The sequence below is a fragment of the Mauremys mutica genome, chromosome 11 (genome assembly GCF_020497125.1).
Source record: "Mauremys mutica isolate MM-2020 ecotype Southern chromosome 11, ASM2049712v1, whole genome shotgun sequence".
Lineage (NCBI taxonomy): Eukaryota > Metazoa > Chordata > Testudines > Geoemydidae > Mauremys > Mauremys mutica.
Genome location: NC_059082.1, coordinates 78,554,318 through 78,569,300, shown reverse-complemented (window position 1 = coordinate 78,569,300; position 14,983 = coordinate 78,554,318). Strand labels below are relative to the sequence as shown.

The window sequence follows — 14,983 nt, the reverse complement described above, 5'->3', positions numbered from 1 at the left end:
TCCCGCCAAAAGTTGTCTGCAGTTGCTACCACCAGCGCAAAGCAGCTAGTGTAACAGCAGTGGAAGCACAACAGACAAGGCGCAGGTGTAGGCCTGAGACCTGATCAACACCCCCTCCCCCAATATTAAACCAACTTTGGGTGAAACTCAGGGAGCTCACCCCTAAAACTGAAAAAACGACTGTTCTGCTGCTGCTAAAGCACCCCCACCTCAGGAATGTGCCTAGAGAGTTATAACCACCAAGGTTGTAGAGACGGCCAAGCGCTGGGAAATTAGGACGACACAGAAAGAGACTAAATAAACGGTAAGATAAACTCTGACCAGCATTTTAATGCTGAGCATCTGCATGAGCAGAGAAGGTCACAACTAAGTTACAATTTGGGCATGAAAGATAAAATGTAAAAAACGTGGGCAGGAAGGAGGACACAGAGGTGCCAGTGCGTAATTGGTTAAATGTTTGTTATTTAGGCGCATGGGATAATGGGACCGGGTTAGTACATTTGAAGGAGAGAGCTTGTTTTTCCTATAGAACGTAAATGAAACACAATGCTCTTTGGGAACCGTTTCCGCCCTGCAGGGCAACATCAAGCTGTGGGAACGCTGACCCTTCTGCACCACCGTGACGTCCAGAGGCATCGCCGGGAGCCCCCAGATGAACGAATCCCTGACTGGCTCTCGGGTAAAATCTGTCTGTATATTCGGAGTGGCAAGCGTAAGAGATTTGCTTGGTATGCGTATTCTGTGTGTTGCTAATTAATAGATGTTTAGAGCACAACTGTGTAAGGCTCTTTCACTGGGAAAAGGTTCCGCTGACCCGTAGAGCCCTGAGCCCCGAGGGGAAGGGCGGGTACTTAAATTGACCACGTTTCTTCCTGAGCCCCGTGGGTAAGGATAGGTGCCTGACGCACCCTGAGCCCTTGGAAGGGAAAGGGTCGGGGGTGCCTAAACTGATTGGGTCACGCCTTGAGCCCTCAGTAGGGTGTAGACAGGGTGCCTTAAATTGAGCGGATAACACGGGGTAGCGAGCATAAATACCACTCTACGTAGCCCTTCCCTGACCAACATTAGATTACACAGTTTTCACAGTACAGTGCTTAAGGGTCAGGGAGGGATTCTCCCCAACCTATTTGGTTTCGTTTGACCTTCTTCCTCTGCAGCATCAGGGCTGGGCACGGCTGGAGATGACTCTTTGGGTGGAGAGGGCCGGGACTCTCTGTCTCAGTTGCTTGGCTGGCTGGTTCTTGCTCACATGCTCAGGGTCTAACTGTTTGCCCTATGTGGAGTCAGCCAGGAATTTCCCCCAGCTCATATTGGCTTTGAACTTGGGGTTTTTTTTTGTGTGGGTCACTGGGTATATCTCATTTAATAATTTCTCTGACATTGTGGGGGCCTCGGTTCCTCCTGTTCTCTGCTGATGGCATATAATAATCTAGTCCCCTGCAAGATAAAATAATTCGGTCTAATTTCAGCTGCTGGGTTTAGTGGGCAGGTGGCGGCAGTGGCCTATATTTCTGGCCTTACACTCCATAACTCCTATCATGTTGATGGTGGCTGGCACCTTGTCTACATTATGGACCAGATTTTCACCAGAACTCAGTATCCACGATCGTGGCTTGTTAGGGGAGTGCCTTGCGTCTGCACGTAGGGAAATTGTGAGTTACTAACGTGCCAGGAATTGGTGCTCAGGTGCACGTAGCATCATTCGTGGGTTCTGTAGGACCAGTAAAACTTCTTGTGCATTGCAAATGGCTTCCTCTGGCAGCTCTGTCCATCCCTGCTTCATAGGCTGGATTGTCAAGAGAGCTCAGCTCCCATTTAGGCTCCCAAGTCAGTGGCCCAGTGGATGCTGAGCTCTGCTGAAAATCTGGCTGCAGCTGGGGGCACAGAGCACTGGAACATCTGATGCCCGCTGGCGGAGCTGGACCAGAGGTAGCAAACATAGGAGATTGTAGAGAAACATTCCCAGCACTCACAAGGCCTCAGCGTACCAATTCACTGCACTGGAATACAACCTGATCAGCACCAACTACCTAGACCTGCTGCACAGTGCGCTTCACGTAGCAAGACCTTCCCCCTTTTGTTGTCTTTTAAAGATGCACTATTCTATGGTAATTTTAGTCTGAGAAAATGTTTCTTGTAATGTGGTGGAAGAAACCTCTCCCCCCCGCCCTTTCCCATCCCTTCCTGGGGGGAAAAACCTCCTGTTTTTTCTCTTCTTTGCATGTTTGGTTCCTGACCCAGGGGGAGCAGAGCATGGACAGACCGACCGACCCACGGAGATGCCAGGGTAGTGTGACGTGCCTCCAGCAGAAGTCCCCTGCTGGTTCAGCTGAGCTGTTTTCCATGAATTAGCGACTCTGGGGTACTACCAAGCCCATGTGCCGGAGGTGCCTTATGGCAGAATTCCATTGATGAAGTTGTGGCTGCTGCATCCGCTCTCTTCCTGGCGTTTTCACATCCACCACCACACGGCACCAAGCCAAGGCCTGCCGAGGTTCTGTGGCCACTGCACATCTGGCCCAGGGATGCCCCACCAGAGTCAACTCGATTATTCGCATGTCAGGTTAATTTGCGTAGAAAGAATGTGTGGGGAAACCCCAGGAAACACACGGCCCAGGCTCTAATCAAATCTAACTCTAATAATAAACCTCGTGAGTAATGAGCAGGCTCAGGGGCTGGAGCTCACAGTGAGATGACAGGAGCTGGGGGAGACTAGACTTGGCCTGAGACGAGACTGAGGGTGAGTATCCTGCCCAGCAGGATGGGTGAGGGGAGTGGGCTGGGATTGGAGTGGGCAGAGGACAGCAGAGTCTGCTGCCATGGGGCGGCCGTGGAGGTATGGGGCTGGTAAGATCTCCTGCACGGAGGGGAAGGCAGCCTCAGTGGCTTGGTAGCCTTTAATTTAACTGCGTGCACACTCCACTGCCATTTTGAAAACCCACCTACTGCTCCCTCGGGAGGCTGGGGGAGAATGCACCCAGCCTGAGCTTCTATACAAGAGATGGGAGGGGAACGTAGCCCCTGCTCGTCCACAGCGGGGAGGTGAAACCGGGTCCACTGCTCTGCCCTTTCACGTCTCTTCCTCAAGAGAGGCAGGACGGTGCCACCCTGCTGCACATGGCCAGGCTGTATCGGGCTCAGTGCCTGCACCGAGGGGTTGCTAACACGGTGCTAAGGCCCACGTGCTGTGAGTGCCTCTTTCAAACCATCGGGTACCTAGCACCCAGGGAGCTTGGAAAGACTTGGACCCTTGGCGACTAGATGATAGAGCAGGAGATGAGGAGTCAGGCATCCTGGGTTCCACCCCCAGCTCAGCTACCGGAGAAAGGCAGAGCACTAGGGCCCCAGAGACAGGGTGGTAGTTACCATGGTGCAGATCCCCAGTCAAAGGCCCCCCCTCAGGCCACACAAACTCAGCAGGTTTCTAGAGTGGTGTGTTACAAGCAGCTGTTTGCACACTGGGTGTTGTGAATGCTGGAAGCCACAGTCCCAGGCCAGGCAGGGAGGAGGTGCTGAGCTCTGCCGTGTGGCTGCACCACTGAAAACCCCAGCTGTGCTGCCAGGCCGCTCAGAGAAGCAGCCGCACGTTTGTTATCACTGAGGACCTACCTGGGTGAGAAAAGATCAAAGACAGGCACTAGAACAGCAACTATGGGCCAAACCCACAACCTCAGAGCCAAACCCTTTCCAAGTATCCCGGGGGCTTGAGATCAGCTTGCGGCATCCGGAATCACCCATGTGGTTTTGGCTTCATGTTCCGGCTGGACCCCTCCATGATCTCGGAAGCACATGGACAATCTCAGGCCCACGTGGCACCATCCAGCCCTCGTCACTGTCACATTCAAGGGGGCGGAATTCTCCTCACACCCGAAGCGTCGGCTCTTTGGTGGCAGCTTCTTGCCAGAAGAGCTGATGAGCTCAGAGGCCCCCTGGGCCCAAGCCCGCTCTGGAGAGCAGCTCCTTGGCCAGTCTCTATTTAAGTAGAAACAATTTCCAGTAGGAATGCGAACAACTGTATTTGCCGTTGAAGATGATCCGGTCAGGCTCTCCACGGCCTTTCACCTTGTGCAGTTTATAGTTGTGCAAAGCAGGGGTAATACTCCACCCTGTCAGAATGGGAGCATTTTACATCCACTTGTCTCTGATGTAATGGGCACCCTGAGGCGCATGGTGCGGAGAATCAGGCCTCGAGCACCTCGGAAGGGGAAGCTCCTGGAACACCAGCAAGCTCTTTGCCCTCAGCCTTGGGTCTGGTACCTTTACAGGTAAGCAGATGCTTGATCCAGGCCTCCTCGATACTGCAAATGCAGCTGGGTCCAGGGCCCCACTCCTCAGCTAGCTGACCCTGGGTGTGATTAAAACCCAGTTCTGTTTGGCAGCATCGCTGGGAGCTCGTTGCTCAGATCCACAGCCCCGGTTCTGCCCTTTGTTGGGTCCCCTGGAAGCAGGCCAAGCCTCCTGCATTAGAGCAGTTTGATGGGCCCCAGTGATACAAAAGTGCATGGCTGGTTGTGTCTCACTTGAACATGGTTGTCTGCCAAGCCCTTCCTATTTGTAAATTTCACATCTTCATCATGCCAAACCTTTCCTGCTGGCAGCTTAGCCCTTTCTGCACGTGTTCAATCATATCTGACGAAAAGCCATTCTCTCACACACACTGATGAAAAGCCTCTCTCTCTCTCTGAGACACACACACACACACACACACACAGTGCAGCTCACAAAGCGGAGCAAGGGAGGCATGGCACCATGCCACTGAAATCAATGGAAAGTAGGTGCCTAACTACTTGTGTGATTCTGGGCCCTTCTCATCTAAATCCCGAGGAGGATGCGAATAGGAAGGGGTGGCCATGGGAATCAAGACGTTCTCCCCAGTGTCATAGCCTGGACTGTCCTTGGAATAAGCAAAGGCAGGGGATGGGTGGTTGCAGCTCCAGGCCCTCAGTTGATCTGACTCTGGAACAACTCCCCAAGAACACTCCTTTTGTCCAGTCTTACAGTCTTGACAAACGCCTGGCTGGCGGCTTAGGGCACACAAGGGATGGGCACATGTTCGTCCCTAAGGCCCACGCAGGAGAATATGTCCACTGCTCAAACACGCTCTGTGCTAATTAACCAGGTGACTCCTCTCCAGCACTCAAGGCTGCCAGGTTTGGGGTGTCTTCAGATCTCCCCCCGTTCCCTTCTGTTTTTCAGACATGCTTTTGATGTGCCCTAGGTGGAAGGCCATGACCAATTGCACAGAACAGCAGTACTGGGACAATCTCCTGTGCCAATGCATCTCCTGCAGAGTTGCCTGTAATCGGCCCAGGGTTGAGAGATGCACTACCTTCTGCGGTGAGTGCCTAGGGAGCTGGCTGGCCAGCCACGTGCGTATACTGGGCGCTGCACCACGTTTGGCATGTGGGTGCATTTGTCTTCAGACATTTGTATTATCCCATTGGGCTGCAACAGGGAGGTGACTTGGCTGAAGGACTTTAACAGCGTGACACTGCAAGGGGCTGGGTGTAGAGGCTTTTGGATAACACACAGGGACTCAGCCCTCACCCCTGGGCGCCGGTGCCTTCCCACTGAGGGAAACAGGGAGGCTGGGGGCCAATATGCTGCTAGGAAGCAGGGCAATTCTGAAGGAGCAGCTAGCAACAGGGGTGATAGTGAAGTCCAGCTTCTAACTGGCACTTGGAAAAATCTCAGTCAGTCAAAGCTCTGCATTGGCTTCAACTGAGTAGTTTTGTCAGACAAGTATCTGAAGCCAGAATGGTTAGGGAAATGCGACAGTCACCCGCATGGCTGGCTCAGCCAGTCCCAGCATGCCCCAGGAACCAGTTTGTGGGAGATCTGCTCCTTGTCCCACAGCTCCAGCTGATCCCCCTTCTCAGGGCCCGTTCCTTGCAGACCCCCGCAGCTGCTCACCCCTCCTCTGTGCAGGGAAGAGGCTCGCTCTGTGAGATCTGCATCTTAAAACTAGAATGATAATCAGCAGCCCACAGGTTCCAGTGAGGGGGCAGGGGGCCCTGAGCTCACCAGCACCTGCGTCTGGATGGGACACCCCCAGGGCAGATTTCCCATACTGCCCCAGGTGTTTAACCAGCACCTGGTTATTAACTAAAGAGTGATGTCTCCTCAGCCCCTCCCATTCTCTGCCTGTGGCACAGAAGAGTTTGTACTGCTGAGGACTGCACTCCTTAGGTCTAATTCTGGTTTGGGGTTTAGTGTGTAGATGCTGGGGAGGCTTCGGCCAGTGATATACAGGATGATGTGGGAGACCTTTCTGGCCTTAAACTCTAGGACTCTAAAAACAAAACCTTTGGAAGATTTTTCTTCTGCCTTCAGGTTTTTAATCTCTGAGGTCATCCTGGGCTCACAGTTTCAGGCTGTTCTCTGGCCCATGAGGCCTAGGCCTTTACTTTATTAGATGTTCCTGTCTTCCCGTGCTGGGGCTTTAGAAAAAAACACCAAATATTGCGAGTCTCCTGACAAAACTGGCAGCACTGGCCCTGCTCGGATACCAAGGCTACCCCAGCCCCTGTAAGCAGGCCCCAGCGCGTAGCTCTAGCCTCGCCCACAGCAGCAGTTCCTCTCGCGACGTATTGAGCAGGATGCGTTTCTCTCTCCCCTCCACTCTCCAGCATCAATGGACTGCATCAAGCAACCTGACTCCTACTACGACGAGCTCTTGAGAAAATGCATCAACTGCTCGGGCATCTGTGGGCAGCACCCAATCCAGTGTCTCCCGTTCTGTGAGAGTAAGGCTGCGGGATGCACCTGGCGAGCGCTCTCGGGGAGGGTGGGATGCAGGCTCCGGGCTCATGCAAGCTTTGCTTTGGGGACATTTAAAGCTGAGGGCCAAGGTGCAACTTCTGTCCCTTGCTCTGGGCAGATGTCAGCTGGCCCCAGACTGTATGAGCTAGGAAGGTGGGGAAGGAAATACCAGGGCATGCTCTTCCCTCAGCCTGTGCTATCTGCCCTTGGCTCTCCATCTCCTGCCAAGAACTGTGTTTCCCCCTCCTCCTTTGTATGTTTCTTCGTTTTGCACTATTGTTTGCTGGATCTATCATGCTGTGGTACTTCTCACCTTGCTGTGCTGCCTTGGGCCAGGGGTGCTGGTGGGGAACTTCTCCATATCCTCAAGAATTGCACACCATTGGGGGAGGAAGAGCCTTGCAAGGCGCTTACATAGAGAGGGGGTGAAGCTGAACAGAACAAGGGCTGCTCCACTTGCCACATGGAAGGGGACACCCCTGCAGACAGGAATGTTTCCAAGGCAGGTTCAGAGTCTTCATCTGACTGCTGTCTCCCCAGGGCAATGAACCCCTTCCTGCCCTGGACAACATGGTTGTGTTTGATTTTCAGATAAACTGGTAACTACCTCATCCAGAATGGCTGCTCTGGAGCAGAAGCTAGGCAGTGATCAGGACCAATGGCTGGTTGTCTACCTGCTGCTGGCGCTCTGCCTTTGCACCGTGATCTGCTCTTTGCTGGTGGGCTGGACCCACTTCAAAAGGAGGGGAGCAGAGGTCTCCTGCCAGCCCACCCCTGGGACCTGCCACAAGAGAGAGGATTCCTCAAAAGGTAAGTACCAGCTGCTGGAGAAAAGGGAGAGGTTATGGGACAAAGTCAGAGGGGGAGATTGTGAATGGCTAGGAGTAGCCACTAACACACCTGAGCTGGGAGATAGATTCAGACACCAAAGAACATGCTGTTGCAGTCTCTCTGGCTGGGAAGAGGACAGCGTTCCACACCTGCTACCAGCCAGAGGAATGATTATAGGATGAACGGGTGCTCTCTGGCTGCTACTCCGTGCCCCAAAGGGAGGAAAGACGTGACTAAGCTCTTAGTCATGTACCGTAGAGGAAAGGAGGAGGAGGGTATCAAGGGTACTGTCCTTCCTAGGGCACAGGCCTGAGTTCTTGTGTACTATCTCAGTATGTCACACAGTTGCAAACCAGGCAGGCCACTGAAGGGTGTGTGCTGCTTCTCAGGAGCGGAGAATGTTTCTGGACATGGGTCAGTCCTGGGAGCCTAATGCTGAGTTCTCTCACCTGTCCCCTAAGTGCATCTCTTCGTGAGCCTCTGAAAAGATTTTGCTCACAGAGGGGAAGGCCAGAAGGGACCATTCTGATCATCTAGTCTGACCTGCCAAGCACAGGCCAGAGAATTGCATCCAGAACTACGTTCAAGAATGTTCCCTAGCAGAACAGGCCAATGGATTAGCCGTGAACCCAAGAGCCTAGAGACCAGGGAAGATGGTCGTGTGGTTAAAGTAATGAACTGAGACCAGCACCTGTCTCTCAATTCATGACTCTGCTGCAGAGTTCCTATGTGAATTTGGGCAAGTCCCAATCTCAGGGCCCTAGAGCCCCACCTGTAAACTTCCTCACCTCAGACCGGTCATTATACAGATGCATTTATTAATGGCTGTGAGGTGCTCAGACACTACAGCTCTGCAGGCCATGTCTGTAGACACATCTAGGCCTAATCCTGGTTCTGACATTGGCTTGGTGCATGATCTTAGCCAAGATGCAGACTCTCTGTACCTCCGTGATACCTGTACCCACCTTGGTAAAGGCTTTGAGATCTTGGGTGTTTAATGCAAGCTACTCTCTGGAGCCCTTTAAACTGCTAATGCTCATTAAAGAGGACATTAGCATAGGACATGATCCAGTCACCAGCGTTCAGCTACCAAAGTGCAACCACAGGTAAAAAGAAGACTCTTCAGAATGGGCACGAGGTGGTTTGTGGCACACCTGGGACAGCTGCCACAGAAATGCTTGTCAGCTGAACTATGCAAGCCAAGCCAGCACTGTTTCAGGCTCTCCAGGCCTGCAGCTGCCGTACAATCCTGACGCAATCCTCCCGTTCCACAGCAGCTCGCTGCTTGTAGCTGTATTTTAAACTGTACAACAGCAGGCATGAAAAAAAGAATTGGCACCTAAAGCTAAGCCTGCTGTCTAGGAATAATCAAGCTAATACAGCGCTTTGATCTTCTAAAGCACCATGCATCTGACGATCTCAAAGCACTTCAGGAATATTAAACATTGTTTATGTGAGGTTCATTTTACAGCTGGAGAAACAAGACCCAGAGAGCTTTAAGTCCATGGCAGAGGTGGGACTAGAACCTCAACTGCCAGGCTGGACTGTGCATTGCCGTTCAAAGGAGCAGAGCTGTGTAGCCACTGATTAGCCGTCCTGGGCTCTCCCGCAAGGGCTAGGAGGCAGCTGGTGAAATCCCAGGAATGAGGGGTAGTTAAAAATAAGTGTCTCTAATTAATCAGCCAGCCAATCAAGAAACAAGGCTGACTGTCCTTTGATAATGATCACAGGTCTGTCAGGGCAGTGATTTGGCTGCACTGGGGCTAATTTAACAGTGGCTTCCCACTTGCTCATTAGGGGCTGGCTGGGCCAGCCACTCCACAGGCTGAATATCAGGGGCTTCACAGGCAGATCCAGGCCCAGGGCAGCTGCAGGCTCAGGGCCTAAAGACTTGCATGTAGTTTTGGCTGAGCAGGGAGCCAGCCTGTTTACAGGCAGGTGGGCCCTTGCTTTGAAAAATACGCTGGGCAAAATAGCACCCTTTTGGTTCCTGATGGCCTGGAGAGACACAGGACGGGCAGATCCCTGTCCTGGGGAGTAAGCAGCTGAATGAAAGAGAGAGAAAACAGACTAGGGAGAGGCACCCGAGGGCAGGGAAAGGAAAAGAGAATTGGAAACGGTTCTCCTCCAGTACCAGATTGATGGTAATTTAGGATACCATCCTAGCCTGGCACTCAGGAGACCCAGTTCCATTCCCTGCTGTGCCACAGACTTCTTGTGTGACCTTGGCCCGGTCACTTAGGCCCAGATTTTTAAAGATATTTAGGTGTTGCTGGGATTTAGACCTCTCAGTGCCTAAACTCCTTTTCAAAATGAGATTTAGGCTCTTAAATCAGCTCATGGAGCGACGGTGAGCGCTGACCTGTACAGATCTGAGTCCTAACTCAGACTGATTGCAATGGGAGTTCGGTGCCTAAATACCTCAGCCCAGGAGTTCTCAAACTTCACTGCACCGCGACCCCCTTCTGACAACAATTACTACACGACCTCAGGAGCGGGGACCGAAGCCTGAGCCCTGGGCCAAAGCCCAAGTCCCACTGCTCGGGGGTGGGGCAAAGCCTCAGCCCCACTTCCCCAGGTCGGAGGGCCAATGCTGAAGCCCTTGGGCTTTGGCCCCAGGAGGTGGGGCTTGGGCCTCGGCCCGGCCCCCAGCAACTCTAGGCCAGCCCTGGTGACCCTGTTAAAACGGGGTTGTGACCCACTTTGGGGTCCTGACCTACAGTTTGAAAACCGCTGCCATAAGGCCATCTGGGCCCTGTTCTCTGTGCCTCAGTTCCCCATCTGTACAATGGGGATAACAGCTCTGCCCTGCCTCACAGGGGTGTTGTGAGGATACATTCATTAAAAAGACCATGAGGGCCTCAGATGCACCAGAGATGGGGGCCAGATAAAAACCTAAGATTGATGGTCTCTCCCTTCCATCTCGTCGATATGGAAAATCAAACATGCAACCTAATGGGTCACTTTTAGGTCACTTTTCAGTGCAGAAACGTAACGTTCCTATCAGCATTTGTCTGAGGTCACTGTGGCACCAGGGATTGATTTTAAAGGGCCCCCCTCAGGTTGGAAATTTATTGTATTTTCAGAACAACAAATATTATTCCCCTTCGTCCTCAGAATATCCTAGGTGACGAGGACGGAATGCTCTGCCCGTCTCATTTTGAGAATTCTTTCAGCTGTGGGGCGGTTTTTTGCGTTTCGCTCCATTTGGACAATGGACCAAGAGGCCAGTCACTTGCACTCCGGTTTCTCACATCGCTGCAGTTTTCAAGCTGCACACTCAGCAGCAGGAATGGCCAATCAAAGGGCAGTACAACTATTTTAAGTATCAAAGTTATTTCTGTTCCTAGTAGTGTTGTAATAACCCCCATCACCACTGTCACTCACCTGTATCTGGGGACTATATTACTTGATTCAGCCCCCGCAGCAGAGCTCTGGCTTTTCTGGAGTTCTACATCTCTACACAAAGTCAAGGTGCTGGGGTTAGACCTAGGCAGCTACTCAGTTTGTTCAAAGGCAACAGGACACACACCATGCACCAGGCTTTGGTTCAGGCAGGGCAGGAAATGGATGTCCTCTCCAGTCCTAGGACAAGCCCTGTACATTCTCCCATCCATTGGTGTTCGACAGAGCATCACATGGCACTGGTTCTCCTTGCTCCTAGCTGTTAAATCTCATTTAAAGAAGTCAATAGTACATGGCCTTTTCCTAATGCTGCCCTTCCCCGTCAGCAGTTGCTGTAGTCACAGGGCTGTTGTGTGGTCACGAAGGAGGTGGCTCTCCATCCAGGATCACACATGGAAGGGGAGGAAGACACGAGCCAGCCTCCTACAAAGATGTGGCACCTGCCCCTTGGGAACCTTTGCTCTAATACAGGTTGTGTCTTTACAGATCACTTAGTGGAAGCAGGGAGCGTTGGAGGTGGCTCCATCGGGAGCAGACTACCAGAGCCCGTGGAAACCTGTGGCTTCTGCTTCCCTGAACAAGGGCCTGCCATGCAGGAGACCAAAGCATGTCACAGCTCCTTCTATCATCCTGGAGCAAGGGCTACTGCCTCGCTGGCTGGGATATCCAGCACAGGAAGTGCTGGGGCTATCCCCGCCCCTGAGGACGGCCATTTCAAAATCATATGCTCCCCAGCACAAGAGAAGACACCGATGACATGAACTCATTGAGCGATGCGGTGATCAGGGAGAGAAGTAACACTCCCCACACTCAGAATAAAGCTGCTTGCATATGATCCTTGCTCTCAATCTTCAGTAAAACACAACTGTACCTTGCCTGCCAATCACGATAGAAGCTACCTTCATACCATGGAAACAGACTGTGGACAGTCACTATTTTCCTCTACTATGGAAATAAAATTCTCATGATTGTTATGCACTCACCATAAAAGTCTCTTGCATCCTTTCCATATAGCATCACAATATCCTCTAACCTGACCTCTCCAGGTTCTTCTAAGACTCTAGTGTCAGTGGAACCAAAAATTAAATCAGGCTTTTCAAAGCAATTCTCAAGCAACATGAGTGACATGTATTTTATAAAGGTGACAGATGCAGAGAAACTGGATCCACTGCAGCTAGTCAGTGCTAGCCCTAGTCCACCAGAGCACCAATAGCAAGTTCTTCATCCCCATATTTCATAAACCCCAGAGATATTGTGGAGCTTGACACTTCACCCCCAGACTCACAGAAATGTAGGACTGGAAGGGACCTCAAGAGGTCCTCTGCTCCATTTCCCCACTGAAGCAGGAACCAAGTAGATGTACATCATCCCTGTCAGGAACTTGTCTAAACTGTTCTTAAAAGCCTCCAATGGCAGGGATCCCCCAACCTCCCTTGGTAACCTATTCCAGTGCTTAACTAACCTTAGAGTTAGAAAGCTTTTCCTAATATCTAACCTAAACCTTCCTGAAGGCAAACTAAGCCGATTGCTCCTTGTCCTACCCTCAGTGGACATGGAGAATAATTGATCACTGTCCTCTTTATAAACAACCTTTTACATATCTGAAGATGTTACCATGTCCCCCACCCCCACCCCAGCCTTCTCTTCTCTAAACATGCCCAGCTTTCAATCATCCTTCTGGGTTTCAGCCAGGAAACCCTTCTCCCAAAATTCTTTTCTTAATGATTAAAACGAACAGGGATTTTAAAGAGCTATTTTAAAAGTTGTTTTAAATGTCTCGGACCATTGTCTTCTAGTTACAGATAATATTTGGCTTTGATGCTCCTCCTGCTGCCTACCATTATGGCTCCATGAGTTCAGAGCCAAGCTTCAGTGGCAGCCACTGCTGGCCAAGGAAAGCTAAACTATACTAGCTCTGTGATGGATTAGCTGTGCTGCCTGGCAGGACCATGCTGCCTTGAGAACTCATTGATGGCTACGTGTTATGGTGACAATAGGAGCATGTTTTTCAGCTTCCACAAAAGATTCCTTGAAGCCGAGAAAGTTCTGCAAGGAGTGTGGGGCGAGCCAGATTGCCACTTGCATTTCTGAGATGCTAAAAATGGGCCTCCTGGGTGGGTGGGGAGGTGACTGGCTCTGACTGATCCATGACACTGCACAGGTGGCAGCTAGGACAGACATTAAAGCCATAGTAGCGATTGGTTAGAATACTCCCAAGAATCACTTCTTTTACATACAGTGCGTTTCTAAAAATTATTTTGAAAACCTTCCCCAGTTGAGTAGTTCCATTACTGAATGGGACTCTTGTCTCGGGGGTCCAAGCGGTTTTAAACCAAGCAACTGTGGTTAAAGGAGAGGGCTGTTTCCTGACAGTTGATGACCAGCTGGGGAAGTGGAGGGAATTGATACAAAATCAGCCAGTCAATAGATGCCAGGAAAAGCCTGACCCGAAGGTCATTATTGCTCTTTCTAAACCATGTGATGTTTTATAAACCAGGAAGATAAAACTGCAGTTTGATCCAGTTTCTTTACAGGACGAGGCTTTTGCTGGCAGCACTGGGAAAGCAGGACTAGGAACTTTAAATGTCCTATTTGAACTAACAGAAGTGACACGAGGATCATTTGCAGTGATGTGGCACCAATATTTTGTTTGTGGATGAATTTAGTGCTCCATTGACAGCCCTGGAAAATGACGCCCAGTATTCAGCAACAGAATGTTGTACAGGTACAAGACAGCTGTGTCAGTGTGGCTCAAAGCATGCAATGGACAGACTTCACTTAGGAGTGAGAGGAGGCCTCAGGCTCCATAACTGTTATTCCTTGATCTCCCCATCCAGTCAGCACCAACTATGATAGTTGTCAGGATGTGGGTCCTTGTTCTTTGGAAACTGGGTTGAGACTACAGAAACTTGGTTTTACATAAGCTTCATAGCCTTTGATGGTAATAACTTTCAGCCACCACCACCCTGGGCTGGGCTGAATTGGCCACCTTTTGACGAAAGGCTCAATCTCCCATTACCAAACTCCCAAGATGTGGCACATGAAGTTGTAAAGATCTGACAGGTGCCAGTTTAGCTCAAATGCTCTGGGTTCTCGAGTGCAGCTCCTCCCAATGCATGGGTAAGCATCTTAGTGATTTGGGGCAAACTAGGGTTGCCAATTTTGGTTGGAGATATTCCTGGAGGTGTCATCACATGACCATCTTTAATGCCAGGACAATCCTGAAGCGTTGGCAACCCTAAGAGAAACAGCTCAGACACCCGCTCCCCCGACTCCCAGGAAAATATCCTCATTGTTTAAAAAGAGCAGCAGAGTCCTGTGGAAAGGCACAAATATCAAAGAGCTCACTCCGCCACTACCAACACGTTTTCAGTTGGGGCACCAACAGGCTCCTGTTCACGAGAAGGCCAGGACACCGTTCACATTCATTCAGAGTCCACTTGCCCTCTGGCAGGCCTCCTCTCTGGTTACCAGGCAACCAGAAGGGCAGTGATGTCCACTGAGCACTGCCCATTCTCTGGCACTCACTGCAACAGAGGAGGGGAGAGCAGCTGTGGCCCACAATAGCATGCAGCCTGCGTAGTCCTTCCAACATGACCACAACAAATGAGAGGGGAACACGCCACGTAACCACACACACGCCTTCCACCTCTGACAGGGTTTAACAAACAATCTCTGTATGGCTCTACTACAGAAAAAAGTAGCCTGGGATGCGCCAGTCAGTTAAACAAGAGGACAAATTATTTACACAAACTCCAAAATACAACAATTAGAGATGTTAAAGCAACAGACGTAAGAGAATCAATAGACTTTGCATCAAGGCTGCTGCTGTTGCTGCTGTCTAACGACAGGTCCCATAGCTCTGACCAGACACGACAGAAGGTACTTCCTCTTTTGAGACACTGGTTATGTTTCCCTCTATTATGAGGAATTGAGGTGGTGGGTGCAAACAGTTCCTCTCACACACACAATTTATAGTACAAGC

The 14,983-nt window shown here is 51.0% G+C and overlaps 1 protein-coding gene across 2 annotated transcripts; it reads left to right on the top strand.

The window, feature by feature from the left end:
- The first annotated feature begins 2,374 nt into the window (after positions 1-2,374).
- On the top strand, positions 2,375-11,904 carry TNFRSF13B (TNF receptor superfamily member 13B). 2 transcript variants are annotated; one of them, XM_044980822.1, is made up of 5 exons: positions 2,375-2,740; positions 5,219-5,337; positions 6,630-6,746; positions 7,354-7,572; positions 11,485-11,904. In XM_044980822.1, the coding sequence occupies exons 2-5, from the start codon at positions 5,229-5,231 to the stop codon at positions 11,757-11,759; spliced, it is 720 nt and encodes a 239-aa protein (XP_044836757.1). In that variant the 5' UTR covers positions 2,375-2,740; positions 5,219-5,228; the 3' UTR covers positions 11,760-11,904. The 2 variants fall into 2 exon arrangements, with proteins under 2 accessions (XP_044836757.1, XP_044836756.1); XM_044980821.1 differs by having other exon boundaries at positions 5,197-5,337.
- The last annotated feature ends 3,079 nt before the right edge of the window (positions 11,905-14,983 follow it).